General features: G+C 41.3%; 3 protein-coding genes across 4 annotated transcripts; all 3 read left to right on the top strand.

Moving 5' to 3' along the window:
• On the top strand, nucleotides 1–2,004 carry vsx1 (visual system homeobox 1 homolog, chx10-like). The gene is made up of 5 exons (XM_084709960.1): nucleotides 1–410; nucleotides 689–767; nucleotides 876–999; nucleotides 1,209–1,401; nucleotides 1,751–2,004. Exons 1-5 carry the CDS (start codon nucleotides 14–16, stop codon nucleotides 2,002–2,004), a joined length of 1,047 nt encoding a protein of 348 aa, XP_084566086.1. The 5' UTR covers nucleotides 1–13.
• A 2,983-nt stretch (nucleotides 2,005–4,987) lies between these two features.
• acss1 (acyl-CoA synthetase short chain family member 1) lies at nucleotides 4,988–15,704 on the top strand. The gene is made up of 14 exons (XM_084709546.1): nucleotides 4,988–5,348; nucleotides 5,574–5,670; nucleotides 6,430–6,629; nucleotides 7,507–7,682; nucleotides 7,840–7,992; nucleotides 9,091–9,238; nucleotides 10,261–10,398; nucleotides 10,747–10,839; nucleotides 11,941–12,053; nucleotides 12,968–13,094; nucleotides 13,675–13,802; nucleotides 13,916–13,979; nucleotides 14,651–14,772; nucleotides 14,926–15,704. Exons 1-14 carry the CDS (start codon nucleotides 4,988–4,990, stop codon nucleotides 15,103–15,105), a joined length of 2,100 nt encoding a protein of 699 aa, XP_084565672.1. The 3' UTR covers nucleotides 15,106–15,704.
• A 324-nt stretch (nucleotides 15,705–16,028) lies between these two features.
• Nucleotides 16,029–19,222, top strand: LOC146268197 (uncharacterized). Of its 2 annotated transcripts, none has more exons than XM_084709690.1 (4): nucleotides 16,029–16,237; nucleotides 16,446–16,611; nucleotides 16,715–16,788; nucleotides 16,964–19,222. In XM_084709690.1, the coding sequence occupies exons 1-4, from the start codon at nucleotides 16,082–16,084 to the stop codon at nucleotides 18,746–18,748; spliced, it is 2,181 nt and encodes a 726-aa protein (XP_084565816.1). In that variant the 5' UTR covers nucleotides 16,029–16,081; the 3' UTR covers nucleotides 18,749–19,222. The 2 variants fall into 2 exon arrangements, with proteins under 2 accessions (XP_084565816.1, XP_084565817.1); XM_084709691.1 differs by having other exon boundaries at nucleotides 16,080–16,218.
• The last annotated feature ends 33 nt before the right edge of the window (nucleotides 19,223–19,255 follow it).

Raw genomic sequence — 19,255 nt, forward strand, 5'->3', positions numbered from 1 at the left:
TAGCGCTTTACAAATGTCAACCATGACTGGAAGAGATGATGGTGCGGAGGAGAAGCCCAAAGTCAAAATGCTGTCTCCAGCTTTTGGAATTGATAAATCACGACTTCATGGATCTGGATTCAGGTCTAAAGGCTTTGCCATAACCGATTTGTTGGGTCTTGAATCTGATCTCCAGTCTCGCCCATCTGGACCTGGATTAAGTGCGAATGGAGATGTTCAGAGCGCGGGGATCGGGGGATTCCATTTCACTGGAGGATCATTGCCGCTCGGTTTGGGGTTCTTATGCAGTTTGGCGGCTCAACAGCCTCCGGGGGCGCCGTGCTTCCTGCCAAATCACCTTCCCCTCCTTCAGTCCCGGTCGGATACCCATTACATGCAGAATTTGGAGCAACAAAGAGTTGCTTACTCTGGTAAATATAATTGATTGAACTCGTTTACAATATGAAGACAGTGGGAGCTGTCCACTCATGATTGACATTTATGTTGCAATTGCCACCCACAGATATTACTCTGATGCTCATTAGGTTTGAGCAAATTCATTTTTATTTTAACTTTTCAAATGTATACATTTGGTAATCGAAAGAATTAAGTCAAAGCTTGTTAACCGTAAGCATTGGAAACATTTGTATTGATTTAGCTCCTGCATCGTGTGTAATAGGACTAATATTATTTTGTTAATGATTTTTAGATGATGAATGTCTTTCTGGTGATCGAAACGACTCAAAAAACTCTGTTAACTCGCAGAAGAGAAAGAAAAGGAGGCACAGGTTGGTACACTTGACTAAGGGAACGCTTTCTTCTAACATTAAACGTAGTAAACAAAGTTAATAACTGCCTCAAATGAACGATTTCTGAAATGTTATATTTCTTTACAGAACCGTGTTTACCTCCCATCAACTTGAGGAGCTCGAGAAGGCCTTCCATGAAGCACATTATCCAGACGTTTACGCCAGGGAAATGTTAGCAATGAAAACAGAGTTGCCAGAAGACAGAATACAGGTAGGCCTATTTAGACATTTTTGCCCGCTTATCGAGAACTTGGTACAAAAAATGTATAGGCTAGGCCTATATTTAGGCTTGAATGAATTAAAACGTGTTTTGCTATAGTGTAGGCTATGATTCCTTCAGATTGTCGGTAAAATAGATTAGCCTATCAATCAAATATCAAAGATCATAGCTTATATCCAACATCTTGACAATATTTTAAGGTTTGGTTCCAAAACCGTCGCGCCAAGTGGAGGAAACGTGAGAAGTGTTGGGGTCGTAGCAGTGTAATGGCCGAGTACGGACTCTACGGGGCAATGGTCCGCCACTCCATCCCTCTGCCAGAATCGATCATCAACTCTGCCAAGAGCGGAATGATGGGTTCCTGTGCTCCCTGGCTTCTAGGTGAGCCAGCAGGTTGTTTGCTTTAATAATAATATATGACTCAAATATGTATTCAATCACTTGAATACATAGCTGAGGTGTGTTTGTATTTGTCAGTTTTCAATTGTTTTCAATTGTTTTCTATTCAAAGGCCCTGAAGCTATCACCCAGATAAAGCTATACAATCAACCTTTAGGAATAAGATTTGAACTATTATTAGTTATGTAAGCTGATGTTTGAAACCCTAAATACCCTTTTCAGATGTATATTCAATAGGAATAGGAATAATTGTTATTTCCTTAGTGTAAGTTAGTTTAAAACGGAGCAATTTTAGTCTTATTATTATAATGCGGTCTAACGTTCTGGTGTCCACATTAAACAGGCATGCACAAGAAGTCCATGGAAATTGTAAAAAAGTCCCCAGGATCGCCCGAATCATCTCACTCAGAATCTTACGCAGAGGAATCAAAAGGAAATGACAGCGACATGGCTTGGGCAAACCGCGCCAGTGCGGCAGACGACAATGAGGACATGGCGATTGACCTATCTAGCACTTCCAAGCAGGACAGCAAGAGCACTTCGAAGTCATCACCACCGCCTCCAAGAGAATCAAACAGTGATTCAGACGAAAGCTAAATATAGGATTTATAGCCTACATCGTTGTCCGTTGCACACCAGGAGCTGTCGGACTGAATGCTCATCTTGAGAACAATAATCCAAAGATGTGCAACGGTGCAATAACTTAGGGATGCACAGTAGCCTACAATGGGCTTGTTGTCTTCAAACTGTTTTTAATTATTTTATTTGAACGTATGTTTTATAACATGTTTTATTAATAATATAAGAGAATATTTTATGTTGAACATCCTATGTACAGGACATCATTGCTGTTAATACGACATTTTAAGAACCATAGAAAGAAACTCTTTGCATTCATATCATTCTAAAAACAAGAGACAGTTTGAACTATTTAACACAATTTAATTACATACATTTTGTTGGTTATAATGTATATTTGCTGCAATATAATGGACCAGCTCAATGACACATGGTTATCAGGCACAATGCAACACTTTCTGTTGATACTGAATGTACTGAAAGTTTCTACTGTTTAAAAGCAATTTCAGCATACAACAAAAATCAACTTATTAAAAAATATGATTTTTCAAGGATACCTGTCCATAACTTTCCCAACTCAATCAATTGAAAGTCATGAATCATGAATCACATCACAGACATAGGTGCCATCTCTCTCTCTCTCTATTTCTCTCTCTATTTCTCTTTCTCTCTCTTACAACGCCCGTGAAAGAGAACAAGGTCCTCGGAAGTTCTATTAGGATGAGGATTGCAATGAAGGAACACTAAGACATCCTTTGGTAGTAGAACCTATTTATCATATACACTGAGGAAACACAGGTCACAGATCACAACACAAAGCTCACAGCACTAATGGTGAGGTAGAAAATATATTGCCAAATTACACAAATAATGCCCATATCTGATAACACACAGGGTAAAGTTGAATCATTGTGTGACCAGTGTCTTAATGACACAGTAATTCTGCTCCAAAAGTGAGGTAAATGTCACCTTCGTTGTTGATATTTGTTGTTATTTGTTTGTTATTTTATTCTGATCGTATTTCAGTGATGACAACCAGACATTGTGCTTGATGCTTACAGATGCCAAACTTGAAAATAGGAGCACTGCAACAGTGATCCATCTCATTAATATGGCCTGCATAGCTATTGAATAAACAATTCTCCATGACTGTTGCCCTATTTGGTTTATAAGATACACAGGAATATCTGTGTTTTAATGTCTAGTTTAATCTTTAAAACCCTCAACGTAATCATGTATAATTCCCACTTAATGGTTCACAAATCTTATAATTGCTTCTCTAGCCACGGCCCTCTATTTCACGTTTTAATCTAATGGCTTACTTAGATTAAGATGATATTGTTTTGGGATTACAATGTTTTGAATAGCGATTGGTAAATTTCAAAATTAAATTCTATGTTGATTCAAGACCAATAATGTTTTTTTCAGTGATTATATTATTCATCCAGTGACAAACAACAACACAATATTACCAAAGGCAGGGTTAATAAACAACAGTGCCCACAGCAACACCTGTGCTGTGTTATGAAAATGTGTGCAATACAAGATTCATTTGAATTTGTGTCATGAACAGCATTACTTATCAGTTATTACAGTCCACAACAATCCTTATATGTCCCTAACAAGTCCCTATGCTAGCACAATACACAGCATATCTCTTATTCTCGACATCCCTCTGGTTATGAAACCCTTCAAAAACAATTAGTAGACAAAAAAAAGTTGTTATAAAAAGCAATGGTAACTAAAGGAAACAAGAATAGTGTAGTTTATCATATTAGTATCACCGTGTTTTTCACACTATTAATAAGCACAGCTATAACCAAACCCTGTAATGCTTACTGAACCAATCACATCCCACATTTTGTTTGATTACTTTTATATGGATGGAACAAACAGATTAGTGGCAGACAATGAAAAATAAAACCTAGAGATTAGACACACCTTATTGAGGGGTATTTGCCAAAATGGGGTGTATTAAATCTATTAAAATGTCATCAATCAGATTTATTTATTTAAATGCCTTAGCATGTTGCCATATCCAACCCAAACAAAACAACAAACATGTTGCTATACAGGCTTTTGTGGGTTGTTTGATGGAAATTACTGCCAATTAACCAAGTTTATTTACAAAAGACTCAACTGATAATGATTGTTAAACAAGAGCCTCTTCAATGGGTCTAACCTTATTCAGTTAATAATTTACAATGATGTTATATAATAATAAATGTTCCGTTAAAGCTCCCTTCTTCAAAAATAGGAATGGTTTTGTTAATACACTAAAATAAAGAGATTAGAAACAAGAGTTGACAGGGCTTGTAAAGTTGGGGTGTTTGTCCAGGTTGAATTGAAATTATGACATTTGTTTATCACTAATCCAGATGAAGAGATAGAGATTTCATTCAGGATTACGTGAGTAATTTCAAACCTTCTTGATGATCCTCTAGGAGGCAGCACAATTCCTGAGTTTGAGAGGTTCTTTAGCATTTATTGACTGGCTTTGAACTAATATGATATAAAAGTGATTACTGGGATTTAAATGATCAATACAGTAAGCTTTAAAACAATGCATGTAGGTTATACAATCTTCATATCAGAAAAAAACCCATTATAAAATAAACTTAAAATTGTAATTCGGTGACAGTTTGATGTCAAGTTAAATCAAGATGATCTAACTTTTGAATTCGATTATGAGTAACGTTCACTAGTCAGTAAAGTTGTTAGATGCATTTCCCTCTTACCCCTTTTATGGATCCTACCCAAAATACTGAATGTTTGAATAGTTTTCTCACGACACTGTCATTCGAGGAAAAGACTCAAAAATCCAGTTAGAAACTCAGTTAGACACGTCACTGTTAAAAAGGGAATCACATGTGTTGTATTGGCCAGGGAACACTAAACTTTGTGTAATAACTGAACATCAACCTTGCTCCCACCCTCAACTACCTGAGGAATCTTGAGGAGGGTCGGGCTTGAGTTGACTCTTGCGTGCAGTAAGAGGAATATGGCTGCATATAAAACCTGGAAAGCTTTGGCCCATGTTTTCATTAAAGAAAACACTTTCTTCAAGACCGGATACTTCCGAAGAAGCAAATTTAACTCTATAAAACCTCCTCAACGTCTGGAGAGAACCATTTCTAACATCGGCGATAGATACACGAATTTCTCACCGTGCTTGAGTTCTGTTCTTGCAGGGCGGTCTTACAAGGAATTATACGACTTATCGGTTAGGGACCCAGATGTCTTTTGGGGGTCCATCGCTAAAGAGAGACTAACATGGATTAAACCATTTGATATCGTGAAGGATTGCGAGATTACAAATGCACAAACCAACTGGTTTGTGGGGGGTAAATTAAACGTGTCTGGTAAGACATTTTCGTTCTATTCATCCACATTCTATTGTCATTCGCACGACTTTCCCACACTTTTTAACATGTATAAACGCATAATACTTCTTTATTTCCACATTTGCATACTTGGTTTGTATGGCCAGGTTCTGTATGTATTTTATTTCAGTTGAACTTTCTGAAAATCCCTCCATTATTTGACAAACCTTTAAGTTTAACCAAATAATCAATTTTCATTGGCAGTCAATTGTTTGGATGTACACGTAGAGAAGCATCCTGACAGAGTCGCCCTCATCTGGGAGCGAGATGAACCAGGCACAGAAGTGAAAGTTACATATAGGTAAGACCTTGCAACCAAATTCAGATTGAGTTTGGAGTAAATATTCTAAGTGTTCTTTATGTACTACAGGTTTACATCTTATACAGTATTTCATCCTCAATACGAGGCAGATGCGTTATCAAAAGATAATGGATATGTAATATTGATATAATATGATCTCAATATTAAGCTTGACATTTACACGGATGGGTTAATTACTCACATTTGTATCTTAAGCCAGCAATGGGCCCATGTTAAGACAAATAATTATCTTTTGTTGGTGCCTTCCAAGTATCATTGTTATCCTTCACAGTATCTTTGTTAGGAATGGTTGATGTGTTTTGCAGCTGGACAGGAAATGTGCTGTGCATTTAGGTTTGTTTTTAAAGTCTAAAGGAAACAAAACAGTTACAACTCAAAATAATGTTTTTACAATATTTAAAACAGTAGAGTATAGGGTAACAACTGTAAAGGAGAATCACTTAACCAAGCAAAGCTATATCCTGTTCTGTATCTGTATGTAAACAGGAAGCAAGGGGCTGTCCAGGGGCTGAACCTCTGCCACTTTCCAATAAAGAGCTTCTTGGACAATCATTTCAATGCAGAGAAAAATGAGACACTGAATACAGTTCATGGTTGTTTTGGAATGGATAGCCTGCAGCACTTAAGATCAGTGGACCGAGGTAGTCTGGTGCTAGATGGGCCTAGATTTGAACCTGACAGACCACAGCTCTGAGGTATCTCGTAGCTGTATGTCTGAATTCCTCTTTTGTCCAACAGAGAGCTGCTTGAGACAACATGCCGCTTGGCCAACACACTGAAGAGACATGGAATCCACAAAGGGGACCGAGTGGCCATCTACATGCCAGTGTCACCTGTGGCTGTGGCAGCCATGCTGGCATGTGCTCGTATTGGTGCTGTACACACAGTGGTGTTTGCTGGTTTCAGCTCAGAGGCCCTGGCAGGCAGGATTCAAGATGGTGAGTGACAAATTACCATCCCTTTGTAACTTTTGAGGTGTTGTTGCTGAGCTTTCGTCTAAAGTGCATCCCTACAGTAAGTAAATGAAAGTTTTAGTGACATTGCAGATTTACGTAAAGGATAGCCAAATGCCAAATGCCATAAAGAAATCCACCCTCAACCCCTTAAAGTACATTATTATAATTACATTTATATGTTAGTAGCTGAAGGTACACTTGTATCGAATGTTGCATAAAGCAAGAGGAAGGTTGTAATTGCTAATGGAATGACCTTGTGAGGCCTGAACACGTCACAAGATTTTATGGTCTAGCTGCAGGTTGCCCTGGAATGCATGTCAAGGTCAGGTTTTGTGTACAGTTGCTACCCACAAAGTGTAAACAATACACTTACCCACTTAAATTTATATGTGGGGTATATGGGCAGTCAGTCTCACAGACCTACTGATGTGAGAATATTTTTTTTCAGAATCTAAGAGCTGTTATCTGTAATCATACAAAGCTCAAATAATGCTTTAAGCCTGTGCCCTTAAATAAGGCTTAATCTTAGCATGAGTTTACTGTAAATTTAGCTTATCTGCTGTTTAAAGTCAAAGGATGAATGAGGTTAGAACAGACTACAGTTCCAAATGACTATGACCGCATAATCGCTTATTTTCTGTCTGGTTTTCAACTATAGTATAGCGAGGAGAATAATGGGATTTTTCAGGATTTCATCTCGGCTCACACAGTATTTCCTTTATTGCTGCAGCAGTGTTTCATTTTGTAACTTTGGACTCCTCCTTTTTTGCACACTGAGTTATCATGGGGAACGACATGGACCATCAGCACAGAGCAGTTCCACATTTCCTCCGCTCTTTAACTCCAATTGTCCCTGCAGCTCAGTGTAAGGCTGTGGTAACCTGTAACCAGGCTGTTAGAGGTGGAAAAGTCATAGACCTGAAGCCCACTGTGGACACCGCTGTGAAAAGCTGCCCCTCCATCCAGCATGTGTTTGTGGCCCAGAGGACCAGCACCCTGGCTTCCATGGGCCAGCTGGATGTCCCTCTGGAGGAGGTACAGTAGAACCTCTATTTCTCGGAACTGTAACGTGACAAGGCCATCCATCAGTCTGCTTTGTGGTTATGCCTCACTTATGAATGAGAAACCGTTGGGGCATCATGTGACTTTACCATCACTCCAGTGACAGAGTCACTCTCTCTCTCCCCCATAGGCCATGGCTAAGGAGCTGGGGGAGTGTGCTCCAGAGCCTATGGACAGCGAGGATATGCTCTTCATGCTGTACACTTCTGGTAGTACAGGCAAACCCAAAGGCATAGTCCACACCCAGGCTGGCTATCTGCTCTATGCTGCCTTAACTCATCAGGTAGGGCTTCCCCCCCACAACACACACATTGGTGAAAATCGAGACAGTATCTGCTGTGCCCTTCCTATGGTGAGTTGAACCAGTCACCATGGTTGACGCAGAGCAGATACCACACTGTCTCATGAAACAGATGCCCTGGTCTAGCCTGCAGATAGATGCAACTGAAGCGAAAGACCCATAAACAGTGTGATCCAAGATGGGTTTAATTGGGGTTATAGACAGTGCAGTCATAACAATAGAGATGATTCTGCCATGTGATTCAGGACACAAGAGCTCAGAGGAACCATTCATTCCACGAATCCCATTTCATGAGAACACTGGCCTCATTCCATTATCTAATTTGACAAACAAATAAAAACATCTGTTCTGCCCAGCTTTTTGCTGAGGGTGTGTGTGCATGTCAGGATTGACTGACACAAATCTGGCACAATATTGCTGATGATAATCAAATGAAAATATGTCCCCAAATTTGCACGAGATGTGCTGCTAATTTCTAAAGTAGCTTAGCGGCTCAAACCCATAATAACAGACGTTGCAGGGCATCACCGTGTCTCTTGTTGGCACGTCACTTTTGGATAATAACCAATAATAGACAAAGCTGCTTTATCTGTGTATCCCCCTGAAAAGGACCGGGCCCCTTGGGCCAGTGCCAGCCCAGAGACCTGTGATGTGTGCCAGGCTGAGAAGCCCTGCTCAAGCCAGGGGACTATTAATGGGCAGCCATGTTAAATGGGGAAATCACAATGGACAGATATTCCATAGCCTTTTTGTTTTTTCTTTGTTAATTCTTTATCCTGCTTGTTTGAATTGGGTGTGGGCAGTGAGAGTACACTGAGTCAAAGCATAAATAGATGGGTTTAGAACCCATTCCACGCGTGTGCGTAAAATGAAAACACATAGTTCCAAATTCAGGAGCAAACTGCCCACATGCAAATTTTCGAAAGGATTTTTTGTGCTATTAAAAAAGCAGTTGTCCGTCACATTATCCGTGTTGTGTAAGACACGTGGTGACGCGCAATTTGCCTCCACATTATTGCCCCCCCCCCCCAAAAAAAAGACATTATTGCTGATGTGACAATCCATTCCATATTGTTGCAGTTTGTGTTCGACTACCACCCTGGGGACGTGTTTGGCTGCGTGGCAGACATCGGCTGGGTGACGGGTCACAGCTACGTGGTCTACGGCCCCCTGTGCAATGGGGCCACAACGGTTCTGTTTGAAAGTACTCCTGTGTACCCTGACCCTGGTAGGACATCACAGTGATAGCAGGGAGCCTGAACAGTCAATTAAAGGGAGCCTTTTAGGGAGACTAAAGGACACAGCATGACTGAAAGCATGCTGTGAAAGCATTGAAAACATTTCTATAAGGATGGTCTGGAGATACTTTGCTTTAGAAATTGTTTAAATACAATATACTTTACTGAGAAATTCTAACTTTGGTACAAAAATATGTTTCTTCCTCATCGATCATGGTTTTGCAAGGTGAATTTCCATAATCAGAATAATTGTGTTCATTTCCCAAGTAAGTTCTCACAACAAAGGAATTTGCTGTGGTGGGCAGGTGCATATAATTCTAAGGCTAGCCGGTTAGTCTTTATCATCATAAAGATAGCAAGACAATCAGGTGACCTTTTTATGATCATGGTCCTTATATCACCACTGCATCCTTTTGCAACATACACATACTGATGCTTTTAACAGAAGAGGGCAAAGGCACACACAAATATGTTTTTTCTTCATTTAATGATCTGCTCATTTAGACATTGAGTTACTCTTATCTACACATCAATGTAGTATATATATGTAATCTATGTCATAATTTTCAAACCAAAGTTGTATCTAACTTATGAAATCCATGTATTATGGAATCCTTAGTGTCAAAGGGATAGCCACAACATCAATGAAAGTGTTTTAGTGGCAGTGCTCAATTATGTGAGTGACTCATTAACTGTCTTTATGATGACCAGTTGTAGAAAGAGGGAGTGTTTCAAAGCTTTGTCAGTTAATTGTTAAACTTCCTGCAAGTAGGTTTACAACAAGTTCCCAAGGCTAGCAGTCACTGTCCTCTTCTCAGGTCCAGTTTGAAATATCCTGTTCTTGTTTCTGTGACTCCTCACCATACTGTATATTCCAAAGAGGAGCCACAGTGTAAGAGGAAACAGGAAGTAGTCAATATTAGAAACCTAGATGAGGATTAATAACGCGCTGAACCGTGTGCACGACAAATGAAATAAGTGTGTGTATGTAAGTGTATTTTCACATGCGTAGGGCGCTACTGGGAGACTGTGCAGCGACTGGGCATCAATCAGTTTTACGGCGCGCCCACCGCTATCAGGTTGCTCCTGAAGTATGAGGAGAGCTGGGTGAAGAAGTACGATAGGTCCTCCCTTAGGACCCTGGGCTCTGGTAAGATGACAGGAGAGGAACAAGGGCCAAATATTTAGCCTGTAACTTGGTAAATAATCATTGGCTCTTTTATCATGGAAAGACTGAGCAACATTTCATAGTGTATCATGACATGTTCAATGTCAAGTGGAATAAGAGGCATTACTATGATAAGATTAGTCCAAATTACAATCTGTCATGGTAATTACTTGCATTATCAAATATATTTATAGCCTCAAATTCCAGGTTATAAGTACTTCTAAAGTAGTAATTAATTGACATACTTAGCAGCAAGGTATTAACACTGATTATCAACAACAATCAAACATTTATTGTTTGTACTATATATTACTGTATGTTACCTTGCAGTTGGCGAGCCAATCAATCATGAGGCTTGGGAGTGGTTCAATAATGTGGTTGGCGATGGACGATGCCCCTTAGTAGACACATGGTGGCAGACAGGTAAAAATTCTATACCCCTCCAGTTCACTCCATAACATTGGCATATTAAGTGGCATAGTAATTACAATCTCGAGAAGCCACATCAGATAGCAACATGGGGGCAAATATCTTGTGTAGGTGCGGCATTACTGCAGTCAAAACCATATACTGAAGGGTTAGATTCAAATAGTGGTCCTGTGATAAAGGGCTGAAAGGCCAAGCGTTATTTGTAAAGGGTAATTCTCTTTGAGTGTTTTTGACAAAGGTTTATTGCAGCGCCATATTTCATTCATGATCACATGATACAAGATTTTGCTCTATATCAATATCTTTCCAAATGTTTCCAAATAAAATCTAAAAACAACACCAGTGCAGTCCTGCATGATCTCAAGAGGATAAGTCTTTTCAGTTTCAGGCACATCTTAATTTGTTGTGGTGGTTTCTTTGCTTATCTGACCAGTAAGTCTGTCTGATACTATGTTCATCAGTTGGCTTTACCCTAATTTGCGATTAGCACAAGGAACGTCTGCATGGCCAGTTGAGAATGAATTAAAATATTCTTCTTCTCTGCACACCCGCAGTCACCCCTGATCCCCAGAGCCCCCCCCATCCCCCCTCTCTCTCAGCAGAACAAGGAGGTTTGTGAGCAGCAGGGTCATGACCTAATTCCTTGAAAATCACTTTCCGGCGTTGTCTCCTGGCATATGTGCAGGGGGCTTCAAAGGGGGGGGGGGGGGGGGGTGCTAGGGGTCTCTCAAGTACTCCACTGTTCAAGTATTCAGAGCACATTTCCTTTCCTTCTGTAATTCCTTTTGATCAAGGTGCAAAGTGTCCTGCGGTACCTCTTGTCAGGGTCTTTTCCTATCTCGACAGAATGTGGTAATCCAACCGGCAATGTATTTAACAGTTGGCACTTCTACCATAGTAACTGTTCAGTCACTGCCACGGCTGCTGAGATAGTCCCTTTTCATGTTTAACGTTAAACATTTGACTAACTCGGGTAATATTGTCCGCTGAAAGAGGTGGCCTTTCAAAGACCTGAGACCTCATCTCATGCGAAATCCAAACTAGGTGCAATGTGTATTAACACCCTCTTCCCTGCCCCTGCCCCTCCCCCTCTAGAGACGGGAGGTGTGTGTATCGCCCCTCGGCCGGCAGAGGAGGGGGCTGAGATTGTCCCAGCCATGGCCATGAGGCCATTCTTCGGCATCGAGCCTGTTCTCATGGGGGAAAAGGTGAGAATCACCCACATTCTTACTTTTACTTTTAGTCATTTAGCAGACGCTCTTATCCAGAGCAACTTACAGTAAGTACAGGGACATTCTCCCCGAGGTAAGTAGGGTGAAGGGCCTTGCACAAGGACACAGCATCAATTGGCACGGCCAGGAATCGAATCAACAACCTTCTGATTAATAGCCCGACTCCCTAACTGCTCAGCCATCTGACCCGCCATTCTTGTCCCTGTCTTGATCCACAGAACCAGTTGATATCACCCAGCCTATGTGAGGAGCTCCCCATAAACATTATATGAAAACATTTTCAGAAAAAAGATCCCGTGTTTGTGAACCAAAGGCCATGTCCAATATAGTCATGACTTCTTTAAGAATGGAGTCTCAGACTTTAGCCTCAGAGACCAGTTTCCTCACAGGCCATAAAATAACTCCAACTTAAACTCATCCAGTTTGTCCAGGATAACACCCAACACAGTTGTGCACACTGCTACTTAGAGAGTGAAAAGCAGAATATCTCTCCTGCCTTTCCAACACCCTTCTAACTCTCTCAGGATATCGGGGGGATTTTCTCAGTTAGTCACACTCCTCACAGCTTAAGAGGAGATCTAGAAGGTTTTAGTCCTGCAATCTCTTACGCTTGACCTCACTGGACCCCTGTGGTCGAGGAGTCACATCCCCCTTACAGTACCTCCTTTCAAATTACAATTAAACTCGCCAGCATATGTTTTCATTGATTAACAGATTGGAAGGGCTTTGTTGGCAGCATGACCCCGCAACTTGATCTCTGCTATTTTCCCTCTTCTCCCTTGCTAACGAATAATGTTAAGTTGACATTTACTGTGTGCTAGGTCAGGTTTTGTCCGTAAAATGTTTTTAATAAAGTAATTGATCTTACTTTCTCTTTATTGTCTCCAAAGGGGGAACCAATATCAGGCAATAACGTCAGTGGAGCTCTCTGTATCAAGCAGCCATGGCCTGGAATGGCAAGGACCATCTTTGGAGACCATCAAAGATTTGTGGAAGCATATTTTAAACCATACCCTGGTGAGTTCACTATTCATCAATGTTTTAGTCTTAAATTACATCGGCTACTTAAGCTGAAGTTGTATTGATTGCGGAAGTAACATGCACAGGAGGTCAGTATATACTGAATATAAAATATGCAAAAGACTGAATGACCAAACAAATATTCTGTAACTGCAAACATGTGCCTCAAAATCCAGGCTATCAATAATTGTAATTGGTCTATGCATGGTGTGAGTCAAGTATGTTAGTGGTAGTAGTGGAACAGTCCATACAGCCTCCTTCCTGACCTCTTCACCCCCCCCAGCTGGGTCAGGTCCTTGGTTGGAAAGACTTCCAGAAGCACTCAGTCGAGCACCTTGGCACAATCAGTCTGTTACTAAAAGTGCTCTTCTGCCTGAACATGGTGTCAAGTAGAGAGTGGAAGACATTCTCCATGATGGCAATCAGCATATGCATGTAGGGTTAGCTATGTCTGCAGTATAGGCATGTGTCACCGACAGCTCTATGTTGACATGGTGGAGATAACGGTTAAGAAAGGATCTTACATCCTAGTTTATTATTAAAGAAGGTATGTAGCGGATTTCCTTTTTTGTTCCAGGTCATTACTTCACAGGCGATGGAGCGTACCGCTCTAAAGAGGGCTACTATCAGATCACAGGACGAATGGATGATGTCATCAACATCAGTGGTCATCGATTGGGTACAGCTGAGATTGAGGATGCTCTGGTGAGAACACTTGCATCCAGCCTGCAATTTGTGTTGTGTGTTTATTGTAAGATTCAATATGATGAGTGTTTTTATTTGTATCTGAAATGAATGTTTGACGTTTATTTTCTTAGGATGAGCACCCAGATGTTCCTGAGACTGCTGTGGTTGGCGTCTCCCATGAAATCAAAGGAGAGGGTAAAATCCAGTTTAAACCCTCTATCATCCACAACATTACATTTAGTCATTTAGCAGACACTCTAATCCAGAGCGACTTACAGGACATTCCCCAAGGCAAGTAGGGTGAAGTGCCTTGTCCATGGACACAATGTCATTGTTTCACGGCCAGGAATTGAACCAGCAACCTTCTGATTCACAGCCCGATTCTCTAACCGCTCAGCCATCTGACCCCCCCCCTTCCCCCCCACTAGTTAGACACACCTACCCACAGTTGGCAACATACAGCAATGTTATCAGCCAGCTGCAGAAACTGCTTGCTATCAGGAGCACCTCCGGTTTCTTTAGCCCTATACCCTCTGTTCTCGGAACAATACACACAAACCCTCAACCGTTTTCAACTGCAAGTTCACGTAATCTATTCTATTGAAGGGTCAGTTAGGGACCCTTTCTTAGTACTGTGTGTTACAGAGGTTAATTATCAACCATATCAAAAAAGGGGAATTGATATAGTAGGTTTTGTTAAAAGAGTGACTACACTGATGAATATGCATTGCTGTTTTTTGTCTAGCTTCTGATACTTTAGTACCACCCAGTGGTGTTAAGGGGTAACAGTAGGCAGTCTGGAAAACAATACGTTTTTTTGCCAGACCTGCGAGATTGATCACGTTTTTCCTTCTCTTGTCCACCAGTACCATTTGCGTTTGTAGTTTTGAAAGAGGATGCATATCAGAATCAAGCAGCTGTGGTTGGAGAATTGAGAGGCTTGGTTGCCACCAAGATAGCCAAGTATGCTGTCCCAGACCACTTCCTGGTAGGAATACACACTGGTACTCCCTGGACATATTGCCTTTATGTAATCATTAAGGAAATACTAATTATGGATGTATGCCCTGAATGTTAAAGAAGGTCATTCCATCTCTCTTATTATTATTATTATAGTTTACCTATTTGGGATTTGTTTCAGGTGGTCAAGAGGCTTCCAAAAACGCGCTCTGGGAAGATCATGAGGCGTATTCTGCGAAAGATTGCCATGGAACAGACAGGAGACATGGGAGATGTATCCACTTTGGATGACCCCTCCGTTGTTACAGAGATCATTGCAGCTCATGCACAGTATAAGATCTTAAAGTCAAAGAATAACTAGGAACAAAGCTAGTGCATGAAGCTTGCTTCACTGACAGATTCATTTAGTTTCTGAAATTGTTAAGTGGATTCATGTTTTTAACCCGAGTGGGGAACAATGAACAAATAGATATGCACAACAATTTTGTTCAGATGACCCGTATGATATTGAGCATAATGAAAATTGCTGTTTTTTTGCTGTTCTCTATGTATGCCTTATATGAGAGATTTGGGCCAATATTGTATAACAGTTGTGGTTTCATTGTGATGAATAACAACTAAAGCCTCTTTATAGTTTACAACTAACACCCCCCCCCCCCCCCCCCTTATATCCATGATGATATTCCTCTATAGAGCAGACTTCCTGGTCTTGTGGCTTGATTGACAATGATTCAACGTGTCAATAGGCAACATAGGGAAACATTGAAGGTATTTCTTTTGTAAGTACATAATTAACATTTTGTAATGAACTATATGTTGTAAAGAGATTGCGCTTCTAGTGTTAAAGGGAATTGTATGAGCCTAAGGTAGGCTACAGTGTGCAAGATGATATCCTATGAAATACTATGCCATATTGAAATTATACCAGATTCACAGTATGTGACCTAATAAAGCAAAGATGTCAAGAAAATGCCGAGCATTTCATTTGAGTGAAGAGGTTAAATAAAGTCAAATGTGTTATAGTGAGTATTTAAAAAATGCTTTGTATGGTACATAAATAATAACAGGTGATAAAAACTTCAAATAACTTAGTCTGCTCCTACAGATTATCATAGAAAGCAGATGGTTTCTATTTGGTTAGTTGTGTTAGAATGTAAAACATCCAACCGTAGCCTACCTGTCCTGGAAACTCTACCACTAGATGGCAGCAGTCCATTTGGAACGTTGAAGCGTAAACAACCGACTGTCGTAATAAGTTGCTACTAAATCACTTTACGATCAAAACAACTGTTCCGTTCAAACCGTTCAGTTAGAAGTAATTCAGTTCGTTTAGTAAAATGACTTTATATGATAAACTTGCCACCGTAATGCAACTTTTAGTAGACGAAGCCGTTCGTGAAATAAGTAGAATAAACGAAGAACCCACTGCTGTTTCTGAAATGTCATGGATCAATGACAGTGAACCAAGAAGCCGGTCAGTACAAGAACCAGAGGTAAAGTTACTTTGCTGGCTAGTTATTTACAGTACATTTAGTAGTAGACTCAAAAGTTAGGTTTTTGCAACTTCGCATGGAATATGGCATGTTAGTACTTGTACGTGGAGGTGCACCACCTATGTGAATGTGAATTTTTCAAACGTCTTGTCAAGTTAGCCAACAGTAGGAGTTCTGAACTCAAGAGTTCAATTTATGCCCTCCATAGCTGTTGTCCATCATGAAGAGACTGACCAAAGAGGCCATGGAGAAGATAATTTGTCTCATATTTGAAGAAACTTCTGCCCTGCACTCAGAGATGGCTGTGAGACAAAGGGAGAATGAAGCACTGAGGCTTCATCAGGGAATGGATGAACGGTCGAGAACAGAGAAAGGTGGACGATATTCTTGTTTCTTGACCTACATTTCGTTACAGCTAGTTTAATTTCAAATTGTGAAAATTGTGCATGCATTGAAATCCTACACATTGTGTTTCAGTGCACACCAGTAGAGATGGAAAAGAGGTCACAGTGGTGTGTTCTGGGTCTGTTTTAGGAGTCCCCGACAGTAAGGTAAGCCTTCAGCACCAAGTGTTTAACTTATTCAAATATGTTCAATCCAGTAATCTATTGCAGTGTATCTCTAAACTGTACATTCATAGGAACCTTTTTTCATTTTCATATGGTGAGTGACGGCTATTTCATTAATGGAAATGTCTTTTATTTGAACTACCAACCTCTCTCACAGTCCACAGACAATGTGATGGAAAGTCTTCAATGGAGCATCCAGCAGGAACAGAGACTGCGACCGGCATCGCTGACCAAAGATAAACTCCTGGAGGAGCCCTTGGGAGACAAGGAGATGGAGACACCGCTGTCATTGGTTGAGCCTCCAGAAACTCACCATCCTGCTCCTAAAGACCGTGATCACAGAAACATGGCTCCCACTGCAATTCCTGTGACTTTGCGACCGAGGAGATGCAAGAAAAACCATGGCAAGGCGGCCTCGAACATAAACTGTGGCCTTTGTGGGAAGGCTTTCGAGAAGCAAAGTCATCTCAAAGCCCACCAGCTAGTGCACAGTGGAGAGAAGCCGTTCAAATGCACACAGTGTAATAGGGGATTTTCAGCCAAACACAGTGTCAAAGTACACCAACTGGTAGTACACAAGAGGGAGAAGCGATTTATGTGCACATACTGCGGCAAAATGTTCGGCACCACCAGCCATCTTAAAGAACACCAGGTGGCTTCTAAAGGAGAGCACAAGACCAAATGTGCTTTATGTGAAAAGCTACTCCCCGCAAAATGTAGCCTCAGAGCACACAGAATAGCAGCCCACAAGGGAGAGAAGAGATTCCGCTGCAGCCTGTGTGGGAGGGGCTTCGACAGAAGAAGCGACGCCGTGCAACACCAGAGGACGCACAGGGGGGAGAGGCCGTTCGAGTGCGCCACGTGCGGGAAGAGTTTCACAACTCAAAGGAGTTTAAAAGTGCATCAGCTCACCGTTCACAAAGGGCAGAAGCGGTTCAAGTGTAGCGTTTGTGGCAAACGTTTCAGTCAGAGCAGCGGCCTCAGGTGTCACGAAAGGACTCACACAGGGGACAAGCCGTATATATGTGACATATGCGGCAGAGGCTTTTCCATGAAAGGTTCCCTGAATGTACACCAACGAGTTCACACCGGAGAGAAACTGTTGAATTGCAAGACGTGTGGGAAGAGTTTTGCGTTGAGGGCCAACCTGAATCGTCATCAGCAAACTCACACTGGAGTCAAGGCCTTCACATGTAACGTATGCCGGAAGAGTTTCACCCAGTCCAGCTATCTCAAGGTCCACCAGCGCATTCACACCGGAGAAAGAGCATTCATATGCGACGTCTGCGGGAAAAGCTTCAACCAAAACAGTTCCCTGAAGGTTCACAAGTTGACACACACGAATGAGAAACCTTACAACTGCTCTGAGTGTGGGAAGAGTTTCCGATCTGCTCAGTATTTCAAACATCACAAACGGATGCACACAGGGGACACCAATCACACCTGCGAGGATTGTGGAAAGAGTTTCCCGAGTGCTTACGCTCTTAGAAGCCACCGGCAGGTGCACGCAGGCGGGAAGCACCTGACCTGCGACATCTGTGGCCAGAGCTACAGCACCGTGAGATATCTGAACACGCACAAACTCACGCACGCGGAGGGGAAGCCATTTAGCTGCCCTCTGTGCCAGAAGACGTTCGGCACACAGAACAGCCTTAATCTTCACCAGCGAACTCACACGGGAGAAAAGCCTTTTGTGTGTGAGATCTGTGGCAAAAGCTTCAGCGTGGCTCACAACCTGGTGAGACACAGCCGTGTTCACACGGGGGAGAAGCCATTTTCGTGCACTGTGTGTTGGAAGAGTTTCAGCCAAGCCAATAATCTTAAAGCACATCTGCATGTGCACTCTGGGGAAAAACCTTACATATGCCCCCAATGTGGGAAATGTTTCTCCTGTATGCGGAATCTAAGGAAACATAAGTGTGCTGTTGAGCAGAATGTATAATGTTCAACAATAATGTTGATAATGGTTGGTAAATTGAGTCTCTATTGAGCTCAAATACTGTAGCTTATTTAATATCAAATGCTGTTCAACAATGCTTTTACTTAATGTATATATCTACACACGTTTTGTCTTAATTAATCTCACAGTATGAAACAAACAACATATGAATGTGCTCCCCATGTAGTTATTGCTAACATCAAATGTATGTGAAATCAAACCATTTTTGGAGGCGCAATCTCAGGCAACCAGCCTCCCTACCCATTCATTGTGTCTTTGACATAAGTGCACATATTATTTGACCTCTGGTTTGACTTAAATTCTGTTGTCATATGAAATAAACCATGTTATCAGTGACAGTAACAAACAAGTGTGCCATATGTCTGTCTACGGTAATACTTTTTAAGACAGTGCAGTGTGTCCAAATATTGATGGATCTACAGATCAGAAGAAAACCACCAGTTCAGGAACCAGGTGCCTTTGGTGTGGAGATTTTACCACCAGCCTTAC

The sequence above is a fragment of the Hypomesus nipponensis genome, chromosome 11 (assembly GCF_054491055.1).
Source record: "Hypomesus nipponensis isolate SF chromosome 11, ASM5449105v1, whole genome shotgun sequence".
In the NCBI taxonomy this organism is placed as follows: Eukaryota; Metazoa; Chordata; class Actinopteri; order Osmeriformes; family Osmeridae; genus Hypomesus; species Hypomesus nipponensis.

Excerpts from the sequence above, each read along its gene's own strand:
- vsx1 (XM_084709960.1), top strand. The coding sequence starts at position 14 with ATGTCAACCATGACTGGAAGAGATGATGGTGCGGAGGAGAAGCCCAAA. Across the intron at positions 411-688 it reads ACAAAGAGTTGCTTACTCTG|ATGATGAATGTCTTTCTGGT; the intron begins GTAAATATAATT and ends AATGATTTTTAG. Across the intron at positions 768-875 it reads AGAAAGAAAAGGAGGCACAG|AACCGTGTTTACCTCCCATC; the intron begins GTTGGTACACTT and ends ATTTCTTTACAG.
- acss1 (XM_084709546.1), top strand. The coding sequence starts at position 4,988 with ATGGCTGCATATAAAACCTGGAAAGCTTTGGCCCATGTTTTCATTAAA. Across the intron at positions 13,980-14,650 it reads CCATGAAATCAAAGGAGAGG|TACCATTTGCGTTTGTAGTT; the intron begins GTAAAATCCAGT and ends CTTGTCCACCAG. Across the intron at positions 14,773-14,925 it reads CTGTCCCAGACCACTTCCTG|GTGGTCAAGAGGCTTCCAAA; the intron begins GTAGGAATACAC and ends GATTTGTTTCAG.
- LOC146268197 (XM_084709690.1), top strand. The coding sequence starts at position 16,082 with ATGACTTTATATGATAAACTTGCCACCGTAATGCAACTTTTAGTAGAC. Across the intron at positions 16,238-16,445 it reads GGTCAGTACAAGAACCAGAG|CTGTTGTCCATCATGAAGAG; the intron begins GTAAAGTTACTT and ends TGCCCTCCATAG. Across the intron at positions 16,789-16,963 it reads TAGGAGTCCCCGACAGTAAG|TCCACAGACAATGTGATGGA; the intron begins GTAAGCCTTCAG and ends CCTCTCTCACAG.